The sequence below is a fragment of the Sinocyclocheilus anshuiensis genome, unplaced genomic scaffold, assembly GCF_001515605.1.
Source record: "Sinocyclocheilus anshuiensis isolate Anshui unplaced genomic scaffold, SAMN03320099.WGS_v1.1 scaffold392, whole genome shotgun sequence".
NCBI lineage: Eukaryota > Metazoa > Chordata > Actinopteri > Cypriniformes > Cyprinidae > Sinocyclocheilus > Sinocyclocheilus anshuiensis.
Window position 1 is genome coordinate 5,348,544 of NW_015557091.1, and position 19,791 is coordinate 5,368,334.

A 19,791-nucleotide genomic window follows, 5' to 3' on the forward strand; every position below is an offset into this window, starting at 1 on the left:
GCAACAACAAAATACAACGTCAAACTCACTTTAGCGTATATATAAAACATAGAACTTTTATTAACAAAACAAATACAAACAAACCACACTATAGGGTAGGCTATGCCTAATATAAAATAAATAACTTGCATAAAGTTTAAATGGGTATACAAAACTGGAAATAAGTAAACATACATAATATATAACCAAATAAATAAGAGACGTAGAAAGTTTATTAGCAAAACGAGTAAGAAAGCTTGGAGGCACGGCATACACCTTGATGTCAAATAAAATAAATAAATGACACAAAGTTTAAATAAAGTAAAAATCAGCAAACAATGTGGAACCAATTAAATAAGAAATGAATGTTTAAAAAAAACTCAGATAAACGGCAAAAGTCGACAGGCTTTTCAAAATCCAAAATACTGCCAAAGAGGCACTTTTGCATTTCGTTTCGAAACTAAATCATCCGCGATTGTCTTGTCTGTCTCACCCCACTCTTCTTGTCAGTCAGCTCGACTCACTCTCCTCACTGGAGAAATTAAGCCTGATCTGTGATGCAACTGTCGTTCAGCATGCTGCATTGCGCATCCGCGTTCTGTTTTTAATTGTAGTGTCTGTTCTTTTACTGAACTAAATTATTTTATTACTATAAAAAATCTAAATGGCGGTGGGGGTCGGTGACGCGGTGGGCAAGTGACGTAACCGGTGTTTCGGCTTAACACCGGTATCACCGTCAGCACCGTCTAAGCCACTTCCAGAACATCATAATGGCTTTTACATTTTTACATTTCAGTAAACATACAAGTCTAACGAAAAATATTTTTCTTCATATAGCCTAATTTAAATTTCTGGACCTGGAAAAATCATGAAAATTACTAAAATCTCCATGGAAATTTTAAAAAGAATATTTTATGTTTCAAAATATTTTTTTAAATTATGCTAAGCTCTAAAATATTTCATTAGGTAGAAATTGAGAGTGAGAAAAAAATTAATAAAAAACCTTGAACTGAAAAAGTTATGGGCCTTGCAAATATTATTGTGGGTAGTCAAAAAGGTAGAGAACCACTGCTCTAAACTGTCCCGTCCATAAAAGGCAAAAAGACTCAAATTTCCCCATTTCCTAATACCCATTCACCCTTTAGCCAACAAAAGCTGCAGAGAAGGTTTATGTGGGTGAGCTGAATGGCGACTGTGTCCGTGGTACAAAATCACTGGCCGAAGATAAACTCCTGCAATTCCAACATCATGCTGTCATCCGGCAGGCGAGCATCACGTGGTGAGGATTACAGATGTGGAAATCGAACTAAACGTCTAAGTATGTGATTACTAGAGCCCCTATAAAGACGAATAGCAGCAGTGTGTGGAAAGCTCAGGTCTCTTAACAGTGTTAACCTCTCCAGTCTACACTCCAAAATTTGGTTTTGGAGCACAAACACACACGCTCATCTCCTAAAGCCGCCTCCACTGTGAATCTCCATTGGGGTGCTGACAATCCCATGACCCAGTTTCTCAGCTCAAATCCTATGGAGGTAGACACTCCAGAGCTCCTCACAGCGAGCTCATTTCTGCCACTCCTGCCCCGATGAAAAACACTCCATTCAGCCACAACCATGTGAGCTTAGCATTGTAGAAAATACCCCTCTCGGGAGACAGCAGAGAGTGCCCATCACCAGCTGGCATGCTAACAGTCGGGGGGCCATCGGGTCAGACTTCATGCCAGACCCAAACTCAGAAGCTGGTGTGCACCACCAATCCACTCAAAGACCATTTACATCCAACAAAAGTGCATGATTGTACACCGAAGTGCTCTACACTGAGAGATACGGGTAAGAATGAACAGCCCCGGTGAAAGGACTTGATACAAGAGGGGTTTTTTTAGTTTACAACATACTTTCACAGACTGAAAGGTTAAGAGAGGATATGGAGAAAGAAACTAAAGAGAAAAAAAAGGATAAATCTATGTACGGCAGGAGAAAGTGTTAAACCAGAATGGATGGGAGTGGGATTCTGTTGGAGAGCGTTCGAGAGCTGCTACAATAAGACGAAAAGAAAATAATGGAAGAGATAAATATAAGAGGCAGTTCACTGAGCCAAGGTTATGGGAGAAGACGTATCTAAACAATAGCCGTCTCCTTCTATTTTTCACTGTCTTTCTATACGGCCTTGTGGGTGGACATTGAGCGGTAAGTGGGCTAGACTGAGGCGCTGTTGGAAGATTTAGAAAGAATCCGCGAGACGAAAAGAACAAACAAAAAGAGAAAGGTAGGGGGAAAAAACAGATGAGGAAAAGATAGGAAGAATGGGAAAGAGAAGAGAAAAAAGAGAAATGTTTGTTAAACACCAGCTTAAATTTATATGTAATACTTCTGTCCTTCTACTAATGCTGTTTTTAGTGAATATAAAAGCCCTCACAGCATCAAAAGTGGAGAAAGCCAGCGTCAGCAAGCACTTCCAGAACCCACAGCGAGACCGCAAGGTAAAAACAAACCACGAGCTGTTTCACTTTAAGTCATTTTGCATGGCATTGCCCTGTTTCTGAAGGAGCTGTTGGAGCCAGAGAGAAATTAATGTTTTGTCAGCTGACCGGGCTTATATGAATTAACCAATTTCTTATTGCAGTTGGAGTAAATCTTTTATTTTTAGGTTATTTTTGAGTTACAGCCCAGCCTCGATCACTCTCAGTAATGAATGGCTGCAAAATGCTCCTCTTTTTCCATTGGTGCTGAATGTTTCTTGCAGCACTGAAATGAATCTACTGTGCCACAGCAAATGATATTACTCCTGAGGGAGTTTAAAAAGATGAAGTTATCTGAATAGAAAGTATCGAGATAAACTGAGAGCTATGACAATATAAAGACAATACACGTCTTTTTCTAATGTGATGTCTTCACAGGCTGCATGCAAAAACCAAAAATACAATTGTCTGATTAAAACAATTTATAGACTCTCAAAACTGGAGTTTTGCATATTTTAGTCCAGTAGCTTTGAGATTATCTATATGCCAGTATAAATTATCTTATTGCATGTATACACTTTTAAAATGTTTTTCTCTGCTTGGAAAACTATCACACGTGATGTAAGCTAAACATTATTAGCTAATTTTTAAAAAGTCCCTTGGATATATCAAGCCCTAACTTTTGGTTTCTCTCTTTCCCACCACTATCTCAACCACACACAGTCAAGAAGGGTTATCAAACCTGACTTGCACCTATCGCTAACAGCCCAATTAACAGATACAATCATTGACATGAGCTGTAGGACTCTATCAGCCGTAGTGCAAACCAAAGAGCACTGAACTGGTTGTGATGAATATCCCACCCCCTTCTCTCCAGTCTACTTCCTAGTCATGCCACTCAAATGTTCCCTGTCCAAACCCCTCCTTCCTGATCTACACTTCCACCCACAAGAAAACAGTCCAGAATGGCTGAATGAATATTTAAAAGCTTCAGCCTTCTCAGTCCTGGGGTGGCATATGAGCAAGTTCCTCGAACAGAGGCTGAGGGGCGACAGGGCTTTGAAAAACCAAAGGCGAAGAGAGAAACAAAAGCAAAAAATAAAATAATTACAGTGTAACTGCAATCCTCGTCTTGGCAAGAAAAAAGCAAGCTACATTAATGAAGCCATTAGCACCTTCTGAGATGAAAAGAACAGTGAAGACCTGAGTTTAAACCCGTTACCATGTACATGCGATAATAAAGTTTGCATTCTACCTTTCTCAGGGGGATAGCTTAATTTGTGAGGTTTTACCTAGCATTTTCTCCTTTTAATGGATCTTTTGTTTGGAAGTATAAAAGATGACAAAGTGCAAAACACTCCCTGCTTCATTAAACAATAATGGTAGCAAAAAAATGACTACAGAGCAATAAGATGTGAATCAAATGCCACTTCTGGACTGTATTATATTGATCCATCCATCCATCTATCTATCTATCTATCTATCTATCTATCTATCTATATATCTATCTACCTGCATGTCTATATTTATAGCTGAACTATATCTACCCATCTATCCACTCATCTACCTATCTATCTATCTATCTAGCCACCTACCCAGCCACCTACTCATCTACCCATCAATCTACCTATCCGCCTACCCATCTATTTTCTTCCCATCTATCTATCTAGCCATCTACCCATCTATCTTATCTCTGCTCCAACATTTATAGCTTAAATGTATCTACTTACAGAACTAAAGTACTCATCTATTCATCCACCTACCTACCCATCCTTATCTATTGTTCAACTATAGGATCAGGCGATGCAGTCACATTTCTATAATCTAACAATAATCCATCTTAATCTCTTCCATCCAATCATTAGATTGTTTTAAAGCACTCTTGAACTTTGTCTTCGAGTCAATACAAAACCTTTAACCCTATTTGCTACAGTTTCTAACTGCGTAACCTCACGTTTCTGTTACGTAACCAATAGTGTAATGCTAACACAAGCAGAAAGAACCTATAAAGAAGCTGTGGATGTGGACACTTTTGCAATGTACTGTAAAACCACTACTGTGGTCACACTATTCATTTCAAAGAGGACTGCTATAGATCAAGAGCACATTTACCCAGTTAGCCACAAAAATGTTGATATTTTCTAAAGCAATCATTTGAGACAGTAAAAGCAATAATACTTACGTTGGCAGTGTCCATCTACCTCCTCGAAGCCTGGCCGGCACACACAGCGGCCGATGGGCACCAGCCAACCTCCGTCGGCACTGCAAAACATCCGTGGTGCCTCGAGCTCTTCCGCGTCCTCCACACAAGTGCCACGCACTTCCACCAGCGCAGAATCGCCACCCGTCACCGTATCCGGGAACCGGGCCAGATTGAGCACCGCCAGAGGACATCGCTTATAAAAGACTCTCACCGACACCAGAGCAATGCAAGCGCCCAGGTCTTGAAACGCCAGGTACAAGCCCCTCTTACTGAGACCACTGATGTCTCGCACTTCCGTATTCAACTTCATGACACGATCCCCAACGTCCGTCTGCGTAAAGCTCTCATCAGCCGCTATAGTGTCAATCTTGACATATTGGCTTTCTCGAATGTGGCGCAAAGGTGAGGCGACTGCATTGTTAGATTCGTGGTAGTACACGTTAAACGTCTCCTTACAGGTTCCAGGGACTCCCGGAAGGCTGTTGCAGTCACGTAGAGTGAATTTGATCTCCACGTAGACACGTTGAGCACCTTCTCGCTGGATCAGTCCAGTGCGCAACCAGTTGTTCTGATTGGCTTCCATTACGTTGCACACCTGGTACGTCCTCATAGGAATGTTCCTCTCGTCCATAACACTGATCTCCTCCCACTGAAAAACAAACAAAAAGTCGATCAGTACAAGGAGACACACATCCCTCAATGCTTTGGTAATTGCTCTCTGTACTTTGTTTCTGAACTTTCTAGGCTCTTACAGTGGTTTCTAAAAGATTTTGACAGACGCATGATGGGCACTTTACAAGAAAAGGCTTCATTTAACTGTCATCAAGAGGAAAGTGCATGTGACAGGCAATCAGCTCAAAGTTATGAACTGAACAGTCTCAGTTGTTTTGTTCACGCATAAATCAACTCATTGTTGATGCAAAGAAAATTGTATAATTGTGCTTTGGAAACTTCAATTGTTAAAACTTAAAAGGCGAAAACCATGAAAAATAATTTGGTTTGTTGGTTTGGCATTGACGTCAGTAAGTTTGTGGGTTAAAAATAAAGGCACAAAAAGTAGCAACGTAAATCTTTCAAATCTTTCATTTCAGAAGTGTAGTACGCATACTGCTGGACATGCCAAACCATGAACGTTTCCCCTGCTTTATAAGCACCACACAAAAACATGAGATATTTCTCTTTACAGGCACTCGTTAATCTGAGGGTCACCGTGATTTTGCCAAGTAAGACATGTTCCTGGATCAACATCTTTTGTTGATCCTGGATCAGCATTACTGTCCAAAAATATAGACTAAACCCAATCCCTACCCCTAAACCTAACCCTACCCATAATTTATTCCTAAAATCAGTGTGAAATGATAGCTGATTAACCAGGGTAACGAAGCACCTAACCCTGAGCGTAAGCCTAAAACAGATATTTCCTGAAAAGTTATCCCTCAATTCTGATTGGTTAATTGGAATGTTGTTCCAGGATCAACAAAGACGTTGATCCAGGAACATGTTGTACTTGGTGAAATCACAGTCACCTTAATCTGAGCGTGACTACTTGTGCCAAGGCCACTATTACAATCCATCATCATCTTGTGAAAATGGATTTGAATGAATGAAACGAAAGCGTGGGATGAGAAGCAACTCCCACAGAGGAGACAGAATCATTACTCAGCGGGTTGGCAAGGTTGTTCGAAATGAGACTTTCCTACGACCCCCCCCACAGGAAACTCTGAAGAGTCACAGCCTGTATGTTCACAGAGAGTAGCTGTGAGCATTTTTTAGTGTTAGAAAGATCAAGGACTACACTTTAAATCTTGGTTGTAACAGAACTGGTTGGGGATGATGTATCAGGTAAATATCTGGGCTAGTTATTTAAAGGTTTTAGGTTCAAACCCCACAAGGGACAACCATAAGATGTTACAAAGGTTGTGCAGCATTCAGAATTGACAATGCTTTTTAAATTCCAATTCAGTTCCTTCATTTGAATATGAATGTTCAGAAAGTAAAATTAAAATATAACTGAAATTTCAAAGAAACAAAAATGTTTGCAAAGACAAACTTTATAGGCCTTACAGATATCTAGAACAACAGCTAGATACATATCCAGATAGCTAGAAAAACACTTTAGTTACCCAGAGTGCATTGTCTATGTTGAATTAATTTGAACTGTTATTGTGTAAATTCCTATTATTGGACGTTGAAACTTTCAAAAGCTTAAATATCCTTTTGTAAGAATTTGCACTTATCCCAAAACCTGTGACAGTGGCTTCCATATCGAACTGCTTTCTGGTAAAATCTTTGGCAAGGGTACTGTGAGAAAGGCTTAGGGCAAATTTCACAAGCACAGAGCTCTTAATCATTGTTTTTTTTGTGTTTTTTTTTTTAGTTGATTGATGTATTTCGGCTGTGCTGTGCAGACTTTCACAGGTACTTACCCCCTCTGGTGGGTACGCTTCCCAACCCAGATCACCTGGGGCAGACATAGAGTCGAGTAGAGTAACTGTAAAAAGAATGAAAAGGACAGAAACATAAGTTAATCAAAGACACAGTGCTAGTATACTTAGCAGAGAACATCATATTTTTATCATTCGCTCAATTTTTTTCATAAACAACAATTGGGTTTTTACACAGCATGATGTCATGTAAAGCATGAATCATTCAAGGCTACAGTCTTTCTGAATAAAATATAGACAACGGAGCTCTAGAAATGTCAGAATCACTTGTAACAGCCTAATCAACACTTTGCATTTGAGGTTATTCATTCCAGTTTTACTTAGATGGTACATGACATATATACAGTGAATTTATTTTATCAACCTAAACCTCAACAACTTCTACAACCAGGTGCAATAATCTAAAGCCAGATGGGGTTAGATATTCAGTCGTGACCATTGTAAAACATGTGATTCGCAGCTCCTCATGCAGTCTTTTTGAAATCTGTTCTCACATCCATATTTTCAGAGGTTGATGGTGCTATTTATAACAGTCTTTCAATCTCCCAATGGTCGGAGCCCTGAACTTCCCACTTTGAGCCCCGTTCCAAACCAATTACATCCCTGGCAACCAGGGTGATTAATTCTTAATCACATCCAAACCTCAGATGTTCCTCCTCTTTCAGGCTGAATATCAACCTCTCCCTCTCCTGGCACATGTGCTTGGCCTTTTGTGACGATTTAAAAAAAAAAAGAAAATGGGAAATTCAAAGACCATCTGGATCCAAATTCTAATTAAAACTGACTGCCAATGGGTTTGTGTGACAAGCAAACAGTGTGCATTTTTAAATCGCGCTTTGATGGTTGGTTGATGTGGAAACATGGATTATGTTTGGTTTTATGGGTCATATACAGAGCAATTGGGTAAATTTGATGACTTGACACTCAAAGAGAAAACCATATGTAGAGTCAAAGCAGGATATTGCTTCTTAACCGAATGCAGATTACGTGCCATTAACCACTGGTGCTCGTGTGCCTGTTTTCTGATGAGGGGGTAAAACCAGACAGGCCAATATATCAGTCCAAATGATCTGGAAATCATTCTGCTTGGCCTTTCAAAGACACATTTAATAAAACAAACAAATGAATACAGCCACAGGCCTCGCACAGCCCATTAATACAAACAGCAGGTAACATTTAACTCGCAGCAAGGCGAAATTTGTTCCACCTGAGACATCAGTTCTGGCTCAGCAAGCATTTTTTAAACAACTGCTACACAGTCCCTGATGAAAAGACTAGCGTGTTGTGTTTTGGACACCAGGCTGCTTAAATCACAAGCAACTAATGTGCTCAAACTTCTAAAACAGCAAGATTGACTCTCTGAATGAGAAAGGTCTTGCTATTTTTTTTTTATGTTTCAACCAGCAAGACCACTTGGTCAACCAGTTGCACCTGCAAGATCAGGTGCAACCAACATTACAGACAATGTTTTACAAGTAAACATAATTGCTATGTTGGTCTTTCAGAAAGACAAGTACCAAACAGGGACTAACAAGAATAAACCAGCATGAACATTATCAGACCTTAGCAGTAAGGAGCCCAGGCTAGATCATTGTTTACTTGCTCTGTTGGGAAAGTAGCTCAGATTTTCATTGGCACAAAAATTAAACAATGATTTATAAATTTAAAATGTATAATTTATATTTGGGTCAAAGACATTAAGATGTCCGCATCAAAAGAAATTTACAAAAGTGATTATATATCCATAGAAAGCACAATGTAAGTAAAGTGTCTACTTTTAAGGTTTCAAATAAGTTTTTGGAGAATAAAATGTCAAAATTTGGTTGAAATAATGTTACATCGTCATTCAGTGTAACACAATATTTATGTAAAAATTCAAACAGCATGCTTATTCTGACATGTACATATTAAAATATATAAAAGAATAAGGGAGCATATTAAATTTGATTGTGTTTTAAATGAGTAAAAAATTCTTACTGACAAACAGGCAAAACCTAGAATAGTGGCAAATTTAAAATTTGTAAAAAAAAATTTAAAAATGTAAAATTACAACTAATTAGTATTTGGGGTGAAAGTAGTCTTTTAATATGTCATAAATTGATTTTTGTTGTAAATATGCCTGACAAGATTGTTACACTGAATGACATTTTAGTGGGTCTCTTCTTCTCTTTGTTGGGGGGAAAACAACAACAATTTAAAGCAGTATTACACTTATTGTTTTTATGCTTAAACCCTTTTTCATCTTTGACCCATTTGCATGTATACTTTTAAATAACATTTGTAAATTTACTAGTTATTGTAAAATTATTTTTAAATATTATTTAACCATTTTCACATAATTTACTCATTTTTCTGATAAATAACTGTTGCTGGAAATTATGTTACTATATTATAGGAAATTCCAAGAAAACCACAAATTCATAAACACTTTTGATAGAAAAATAATAGCATACATGGCAAAACATGATTGGTTTGTAATTTTTTTTAACCATTCTTACAGATGCTAACAAAACCATCCAAGCCATTTTTGCAATTTCAACAAAACCCATCTATGTTAATATTATCTAACTAACCTTAGCAAGCTGACAAGCTTATGCAACCAAATGTCACAGAAACTCAAATGTTTAAGGAGTCTAGTTCTCTCTCCAAATTCCTAGTCCAAACACAGTTCTAGTTCTTTCAATTCTTTGTCATCCAAAAGGTGAAAGATCTCTTTATTCTACCTGTCAAAGAAAAAGAAAAGTGAGTTTTTTCACAAAGCTGGTGTTTCTACGGTCCTTAAAGGGGTCATATGATGCGATTTCAAGTTTTCCTTTCTCTTTGGAGTGTTACAAGCTGATTGTGCATAGATAAGATCCCTGAAGTTGCAAAGACTAAAGTCTCAAACCCAAAGAGATATTCTTTATCAAAGTTAAGACTTTGCCACACCCCCCTAAAATGGCTCGTTCTAACACGCCCCCACATATCTAGGTCACTATGTGGGAATATTTGCATAATGTGCCCAAATGTGCACGCAAAGAAAGAAGGCGTGGTTTCAGTAACCGCAGTTAGTGTTGAAGCAGCCATGTCAAAATAATGATCTTTAAAAAAGCATCATATGACCCCTTTAAGGAAGAATATAGTCAGGCTCACCAAAAGACATGACAGTACCATGCAATAAAATGACAAGATTTAATAACTAAAATCCATTTAGGTACCATGGAATTCAAAATTATGTCAAAGAAATCACTATAAGTTCACTTTTCTGTCACTATTACAAGGCCAGGGTCATAACATATATAGACAATGCAGGTGAAGCATCCACTCAAATAGTGGCTGTATATAGCCAATTAAATTTAGCCCCCATTATCCCGAATATGGCTACAGTCTTGTACAGGCCAATACATGTGGTGTTTACTAAAACAGCTGGTTAGATAGAGTAGAGGATGGGGGCTTTTCTTCATCATTAGCTCCCAGTCGTGCAACTGTGGATGTGGCAAATGCTGGAATCCCTCGGGGTGGCTGAGAGATCTCGCCACCTCAGGCCAATAGATGAGATTAACCATTAACACTGGGAAGAGTGCAGTGGTCAGCAATCACCTCCAATGTAAACAGGGGAGCAAAAACTTAAAAATGGAAAAAGGAGAAGGGTAGGGCAAGAAAGAGAGAGGGAAAGGATAGATAAGCAGCTGGATATATGTCCTCAGGGAACCGAAAAGGACAATGGGGTCACTCTCGCTCGTGCATAGCCACTGTCAGGTACTTCTCAAGTATCCTTTACTTAAGAGGTAAATCAATCTATGAAGATACTATTCTTAACTCTGAACATGTAACCTATATTCTGACAGGATTCAGGACTGTTGGGCATTAAAAAGTTTAAAATCTACTTGATTCGCATAAATAAAATATGGTATTTATGTCTAAGAAGAGTATTCTCGCTAGTTTAATCTCTTTCGAGGTGAAGTGTGTAATCTCTTTTCTCACCATATATAATTTCAAAAATGATAGTTTACAAAATGTTTTTTCCTGAACCCCCACACCCCTCCTCCCCCCTCTGTCATTGGTCAGACAAATACATAGCCCCGCCCCAAACTCACACCATTGTTGAGTCTGTTGCTATGTCAGGCTGATTAGGATTCTTAAACAAACAAAGCCACGTTCTCGACAGAGCTGTCAAAAAACGGTATACGAAAAGAGTAGTATGTCCGAATTCTCAGAATTCATGAAACAGTATGTCAGAAAAAAACCCAGGTGAACTACTACTTCTGCTGAGATTCCTTAGTGTGCATCTGATGGACACTTTAATATCCCATGAGAACATGGGAGAGGAACTGTAAATGTCAGTATAGCGACCCAACTGATGCCATAAGTCACATCACAATGAAAGCATGGAGAATGTAGTATGTTCAAATTTCAATCATACAACATACTTTATGACCACAAAGTAGGTTCTTCATCAACAGGACGCGATTTCCGACATAGCTATAGTGTTTACTCTTTCTGGCAAAACTAACCAAACAAAAAAATGAATTTTAGTTTTCTCTGAATATTAAGACAGAAAAGTATTTTAACACCAGCAAAAAAAACCAACGCATTTCATCTTTAAGTCTCATAAGCCTTCCTCATTTGCAAAAATTATTGTATGCTTCGAAGAAAAGGAGGGGTTACTGAAGCACAAAACACAGAGCCTGCAAAGACTGATATGTCGGTTTCCACAGCATCCACTCCAAGCACGGAAAGCATATCTATTGCAAGAGATTGCTATCGTACAGCCATCTTGGCAGAAGTGGTGGGGTATATTTGAAATGCCATCAAAAGAACAGCCATCCAGTTACAGCTTGACACCCATGAGTGATCTCCTAATGTCCTCTGATGTCCTCTGACCAACCCGTTTAACACATATGAATGAAGATGTTCTAGTATTTTCGAAGCAGACATATTTATGTCCATCCACACCAGTGTTGGGGGTAACGCATTACAAGTAATGCGAGTTACGTAATCAGATTACTTTTTTCAAGTAACTAGTAAAGTAACGCATTACTTTTTAATTTAAGAGAATATCGGAGTTACTTTTTCAAATAAGTAATGCAAGTAATGCAAATAAGTAAATTTCAATTTATTGATTGACAGCTCTGGTGTCGCCATGTTGAGAGAAATCAGATGATGTTACTGTAGTTCTAAAAGTATGGACGTAAATTTACTTTCCCTTCAGCCCGAGGCTTATTCATTTCACTTTTGGTGTGAAAAGGCTTTTATATTTGCCAAAAATATAACTTTTTTATTTTAAAAACAAACAAGCAAGCCCTGTCCAGATTTTAAAAGTAACGCAAAAGTAACGTAACGCATTACTTTCCATAAAAAGTAACTAAGTAACATAATTAGTTACTTTTTTTATGGAGTAATGCAATATTGTAATGCATTACTTTTAAAAGTAACTTTCCCCAACACTGATCCACACAACTTAGGTTATCTGGACGGGTCCAAACACGCCAATGGAGTTTTTTTGCTTTTATGCTGCCTTCACATCTATCAGACACGCCATCGGAATTATCATAGATTTTCACCAAATCAACATTGGTTTCTCACTTTTTTTATATTTACCTATATAAACAACCATTTGATGCATATTGTATGTATTTTTCGCAACGAAAGCATCATTTATTTGACCGAAACTACAGAATCATCAGCAAGCTGACTAACTAGCACAGTGAATTTATATAATATAGTACAATAGTTAATGTTTATATGTCTAACAACAAATAGGACACTACTAATTTAAAATCCGTTGGATATTTACTATAAAATTTCAATACATTTTGGCTTTAATAAGATTTCCTCAAGAAAATGGCAAGAATGAACCTAGTGTACTTCATGCTTCCTTTTCTTTACACATTTGAAAACGACAAACTTGTAATTGCGTCTTTAGAAGAGCAAAGTAGAATATTCTCATTAGCATACTAAGGCAGCATTAATTTTGTCTTTATTGCGAAATATTCAATTACAACAAAGAGAAGATATGTCTTCAAACTCCTGTTGCATTTGTCTCATTTCAAATCAAGTATAAAATAAAATAAATATTTTAAATAAAAACAAATTATAACAAATCACATTATGTAATAAAATGAAAAAGTACATGGTTCTCTTTTTGTCTTATTTACTTCAAACCATAACTGAGGTTTCCTGACATTATTTTTGAATATTTATCGATAAAATAAAGGATTTCATGCTAGACTTTTATTTTAATGTTAATGATGTTCTTTTTGTACATTTCCTGGTTAGAATGAATGTAGAATGTCATAATCTACAGATCATGATCTTCACACTAAAGCCATAGGAACCGTGCCAAGCTCCAGACCACAGCATGAGATAGATAAGACTCAACCTAGACAGAAATCACCACACAATCACTGTTATCATTCAGACAAATACCAGAGAACTACAGAATCATATTGCCAAACAGGCTTTGCTGAGATAAACTTTTCTCCACCCACTCAATTAAGGAAGAATGGACACTCACAGTAGGAAGCGTCAAGTGAAAAGGAAATATCCATGTACTGATAAATTATTATCTAAATGCATCACATGAAGTGTCAAAGAGCTACAAACTACAGCTAGGTTTTGGGTAAGATCTTACTAAGAGTATACATTTATATTTTAACAGAAAAAAAAAAATGACATGACCTTTAGACAGGAAGCACATCAGCATGTGAATTGCAATGAACACAAGGGCCATTTCCCATCCTAATAACGTGTGTAATGTGTGTCAGGCACGACTCACTGGCCATACACCAAGGTCTGTTTAATGATGAGAGGTGTAAACAGGCTGCTGCCAAACATGGCATGAAATGGTGACCCGTGTGTTAGTTAGTGGAAGACAGCAGGGAAGACACTCTTGGGATGCCTCATTAGAAGCACAGACATGGCTCGGACCACACCTGCCGCATCGATGAGTCTGGGTGTGCGTGTGGAGATGCACAACAGCGATAAAACTGCACCCGTGCTGGACATAAAATCCCAAGAGGGCATGAAACAGGTTACAACAACACAACAGCACAAGTCATAATTAGAGAGATTAAACTGGGCCGCACCAAAAGACGATGGCATCACCTTTGAGCTTGTGGTTCATAACGACTCTTTATAATTAAGGCTGATTAGTTTCTCAGAACACCGCTGATGAGTAAGAAACATACAGTTTGTCTATCAAAAAAATAATTATTAAAATAAATAGCGGTTCAAGTTATGCACCAAAGTTTAATACTTAGGGTTAGGTTCAATTCCCAAATCAGCAAATTTCCTAAAACAAATGTAATTTATTTTAACATACTTATTTAACTTCAATCAAAGGAAAAAAGCATGTTGTAATACGCATGAAACAGCCGTTTTCAAATTCGTAATGAGTCTCTAAGCAATTAAGCCTTGCATTAACAAAATGCAGGGGTCCAATCCAATAAAACCTCCCAGGAATCATAGCGCACGAGCTTCAAATCCCCAGGAGAGCAGGCCATCAGTGATAAGCGTAGTGCTGTTAATGAGATACGCAAAACAGAATTCACACCGTCTCAGACATTAGAAAACATTAAGGCCGAGTATTAGGTAGAGTAGAGAGTAGAGAGCATGTTAATGAAGGTGAAGGAGTGGGCCTCACAATAACGACAGATCAAAGCTGTTGTCGGCTAAAAGGGTTTCGTCCACGTGAGCACACATGAACACACAAGGGATCTGTTTTAATCAATTCTCATTACCTTACCAGAACCGAAATATCATAAATGCAAAAACGCTAAGCCCTCAGACAAAAGTTTAGCTGATAAAACACAATGGCCTTTGACCCTTGATGGAAAGGTGGGATGCAAGTTGATCTTCTTCCTCTGAGTGACAAGGGAAAGGTACAAATTTGATTGAAATTGAACATGGAATCAGATTCTAGAGAATCTGATAAATGTCTCAGTGCTTGTAATGAAAGTCAGCAGGGTCCAGTTGGGGATTTTGGGCTCCTTTGACTTTCATTGCAAAGGCAAGCAGTTAAAACATTTTTCAAAATGGAATTTATGTTCCACAAAGGAAAAAGATATACAGGTTTGGAACGACATAAGAGTGAGTAAATAATGACAGGATTTTGTACAGAGCTAAAATGAGGAAGATTACATTAAGATTACATTTTTACTTTCCATAAGCTCAGCTATGAACACAGTGAGATGCAATATGACACTGATATGCTCAAGTAAAGGTAAATAGCTCAATAATGAATCGTCTCATTCAGAAGATTCACATGGTGTTTCACCCAATGGAATGCAGCCAGCTTTCTGGCCACAATCCAAAGCACTCATGTGCCTCTATCCTGAAATGCCACAGGCATCGAGACTCGTTCTACCGCATGAGCTGTCTGATCCGCAGGAGTCTGGATGCAGCCAGGGGCGATAAGGTCCAAGGTGTGCCATTCAGAGCAGCAGGAGAGAGAAAAAGTAATAGCTTTCATGTTAATGGTTTTGACTCATAGTTATATATATATAAAATCAACTGTGGGAATTTGAGTTGACTCATTCAACTGAATCAATCAACCTAGGCCCACTGGAAATATGTGTCTCTACTGCACAACTCTACTATTCAATTCACTGCCGTTTAAAGCTGAAATGAACACTGGAGGCAGTGAAACAGCAACCATTTTTATTCCTTTTCACCTGGGCAGATTATTGAATAATAAAGAATTATTTTCAGGCAGTTCTTTGCACAATACTATTTTATCATCTCAAAACATATTTACCATAGTGTATGACTTGTAAACTAATAAATTGTGATGTTTGCATCATATAACCATCTACATATTTATGGCTTTTCTGATGTAGTAAACTTGCTCGGATGCTCACCTTGTATTGCATTGCACTTGTGGAGTCCCGTGAAACACAGTACAAAAAGCTTGAAGTCTTGTAAAAGCAAGCTAAAAAGGCATGGTTGATTCAGCAAATGCATTATTCTCATGTTAGCGTTGACCTTTTAGCAACACTCACAGGCTATTTTCTGCTATGATACGTACAACAACCACTGTAACAAAATGTTGCCAGATTAATATCCATCTGTTTCGAATAAATCTGAATGTGTTTTTAGTGCCACTTAGTTTCGCGAAATGTTCAAAAAGCAATGTAACATAATTTTGCAGAAATTTCACCACAGGCACGTGTTTCCAATGAGTCCAAGTTGGAATCAATAGCGCTTGTCTCTGAGCTTTATATCAGCAAATACATCTGTTGGACATCAGACTGGTCCATTAAAAGTCATATGACCATGCAAAATTTTATTTTGCTATATGCTAGATCCAAGTTTCCAACCCAGTTTCTTAAACCGAAATATTCGATAATGAACTGCATGGCAGGTATAGAACAGCAGCACTGTCACGACTAATTAAGATCTGAAAATGTATCTTAAGTAAAGTAAATACCAGTCGAGCACTTGAACTCTTCATGTATAAAACCTTCTTTATACCAACTAGAAGGGAAAAAATAACCAATACCCTCGGGAAACAAAAAAAAGGCCACAGGTTAGACTAATCAACAGACTTCCTCAGACAACCCGCAAACAAGAGAGATGCAAATTCAGGCTTCTCTCTAAGTCAGTAGCAAAGAGATGGTGAGAGGGAGAGTGAAAGAACGAGAGCAAAACAAGAGCCTCCGAGCACAGCTGAATTGAACATAAAAAGGGTGTTTTCTCATGCTAATTTCCCTGCTAGAGTGCCGGGGAGGGAAACAAAAGCAGACGAGAAACCGTCACTAAATTCAGTAAGAACGTGCACAAAGGACGAGCTAATGAGGGGGACCTTAGCGCTAACTAGAAAAACAAGAGGGCAACAGAAGGCACTTATTAAAAATGAAAAGATCTTTATATAGTGTAAAAGATTGTCACAGGTACCTATGCTTTAAATTTATAGTTAAACAACCCTAGATCACTGGTTCTCAACTGGTTTGGAGATCCAGATTTTTAAGTGGCCCAACAATGCATCAAAATTGTTTCCTGTGTATGTAATCATGTCTATTAATATCACCATTAACTGCCTAAGCCTAATAATAAGCAAATATATTCACATATTAGGGTTGCAAATGTCTATTTTGATGGTTTCATGCTGTTGCCAATAATTCAGATGTTTCTCATCTGTCTAATTTGGCTAGCACCAAGTGACAATTTATTTATGTTTCTATCCAAACTATGCTCAACTATATATAATTAAGTTACAGCATATAATTAATTTATTTATCAGAACATATTAGCAACCCATTTTTTGGTCTTTAACCAGCTAGTCAAGAATCACTGTTATAGATTACCACGTTTCAAGTTTAGAGCTTGTGTGAATGAAGCTTTTTTTTTTAGTGACTTTAAAAATGTTTCTGCAACATCTTGGTCTTTATTATCTCCAGAGGGGTGTAAATATCCAAGCACTGAAGTAATGTCTTCCAAAAACAGAAAATGTGCTGAAGAAGTCAGCCATTTGGACCCTGAATGGAAAACCAATGTAGTCGTTAACATTAAATATGTGCTGAGTTTGGCCAGAAGACAGATATCAAGCATATGTCGATATGGGACGTGTCTGCCATCCTTAATGTAGAAAATGCTTACAAGACAAAAACTCCAGTACAAGTTAATGAACAGTTCGTTGAAATGAACACAGATGTGCATCTGCTCACAACACAAACATTCACAGAACCATATTGTACAATCACCTCAGGGATACCACCAGCTGGCGGTTAGAGGAAGTGCACACCTCTGTAACAACTGCGATTTACACCAGCACAAATGATAACCCAATGTAAAGCTCAAAGATTTACTTAGATGTAATGGAACTTAAATTATTGAGATGTGTTAATATCAATGAAGCACCACAACTCCCACTGTCAAAGCCCTGAAAAGTGTACAGCCAAGAGCCAAAGACATCATGTCTAAATGCTCTGCACAAAATCCTATCTGATAGATTCCACCTAAATGTGTATTAAACCCACGATTGAACCTTCCTTCTGACAACAGCATAATGGGTGGCTTAATCCTAATCTCGTAACAATGCTAAGTAAACCCATTTTAATCCAGTGAGGTTAATTTATTGTCTGATTTTTTTAAGGCTCAGAGTAAAATAAATCAGTGTGGACTGTTTTCAACTGACATCCTGCATTTTTGAACATATAGTCTGAAAATGCCTGATATCCATCCGTTTAAGAAGACAACACAGCACTTTAAATCACAAATGTCTATAAATATCACTGGTTCACTTGAGAATTGAAGAAACCTATTTCTTATTCACTTCCCTCACTCACAAAGCAACTTGTCTCATAGCAGTTTCAAAGAAGTTAGATCGCTCTCAGGGGTCAAAGTATGTGATATATAGGTCTGGATGGGTTAGACTACTAGTCTCTGTGGGAGCAGCTCTCTGATCTCTCCTAATTCATTGTTTAATTAAGCAAATGAGTGTCTCACATCCATTTGTCATTGCTCACGGCATTTCCTGTCCAAACCATCCCTGGCAATGCTAAACACATCAAACCACAACATATAGTAAATACAGCTTGATTTAATCTGACAGTTTTCTGTTAAACATTACTGTGTATATCCATTTATATAAACCATACGGCTGCATCACCTGTGACAACCGCTCAGGATGGTTTTTCAAAACAAATGATACGTTCTGAGTCCTACAAATTAACTTTTGGGCGACATTAAATTATATTTGGGTCATAAACACATCCTAGTTGTTAATCCTTCCAACTCAGCAACGTGAAGTCAAATTATTGGATCATTCATTAAATGCTGCTCCTCTAGCATTCTTGTTTTTGTTACTCAGAAGAGATCGTGAGAATCCTAAATTTTAACGACTGCATATATTAATGTTTTCTAACTCCAAGGCATATCCTATGTTTTAAGCATTCAATTTTAATATGATTGTCCCGAGAGAGAAACGAATATACATGAATTCGCTTTGATTCACTAATGATGTATTGCCAAAGTCCAACGAAATCCAAGAACATCCAACGCGCACAAACATGACAGCGATTCTATGCCTTACCTTCATTATCCGGATAATTCCTCAAGGCTTGACAAAACACCAATATATGAAAAGGAGCAAGGAAAGAGTAAATGCTAAACAGAGCCATTTTCAGGCGGCTCCACGCGCCCGCATCCCTGTGCGTAAACTTGGGCTGGTGAGCCGGTGGCTGCGCTGGAGAACTGAACTGAGCTGAGCTGGAGAGGAAACAGCGCGCCTGCTTGAAGGAGGATCCGACACTGGCGTGAGCTACACTCTCTGACCACAGCGAGCTGGATGAAGGGGGCGGCACGCGTGTGTGCGTGAGTGCGTTTGCAGGAGAACTTATTTAGTTGTAAATTGTGTAAAAAGTGATAGTTACTGTCGGCATTCAGTTTAGATAGATAGATAGATAGATAGATAGATCACGGAAACAGCTCTAATTCTGCTGTTCCATAAGCGCCACCTAGTGTCAGAGAGTGGATTTACAGTGCTGCTTGAAAGTTTGTGAACGCTTTAGAATTGTCTATATTTCTGCATAAATATAACCCAAAAAATCATCACATTTTAATGCAAGTCCTGAAAGTTGACAAAGAGAACCCAATCAAACAAATGAGATGAAGATATATACTTTTGTCATTTATTTATTCGGGAAAATTATCCAATATTACATATCTGTGAGCGGCAAAAGTATGTGAATCTCTAGGATTAGCTGTTAATTTGAAGGTGAAATTAG

General features: G+C 38.0%; 1 protein-coding gene across 1 annotated transcript in view; it reads right to left on the reverse strand.

Annotated features, from left to right (window-relative positions):
- The window catches only part of LOC107677298 (ephrin type-A receptor 3), a 65,054-nt gene extending 45,746 nt beyond the window's left edge, over positions 1-19,308 (reverse strand). Inside the window, exons 1-3 of the mRNA XM_016472156.1 lie at positions 19,098-19,308; positions 7,067-7,131; positions 4,620-5,289 (exon numbers count right to left, since the gene is read on the reverse strand). Coding sequence (XP_016327642.1) covers positions 4,620-5,289; positions 7,067-7,131; positions 19,098-19,185 — 823 coding nt within the window. The 5' untranslated portion in view covers positions 19,186-19,308. The remainder of the gene's footprint in view (positions 1-4,619; positions 5,290-7,066; positions 7,132-19,097) is intronic.
- Between the last annotated feature and the right edge of the window lie 483 nt (positions 19,309-19,791).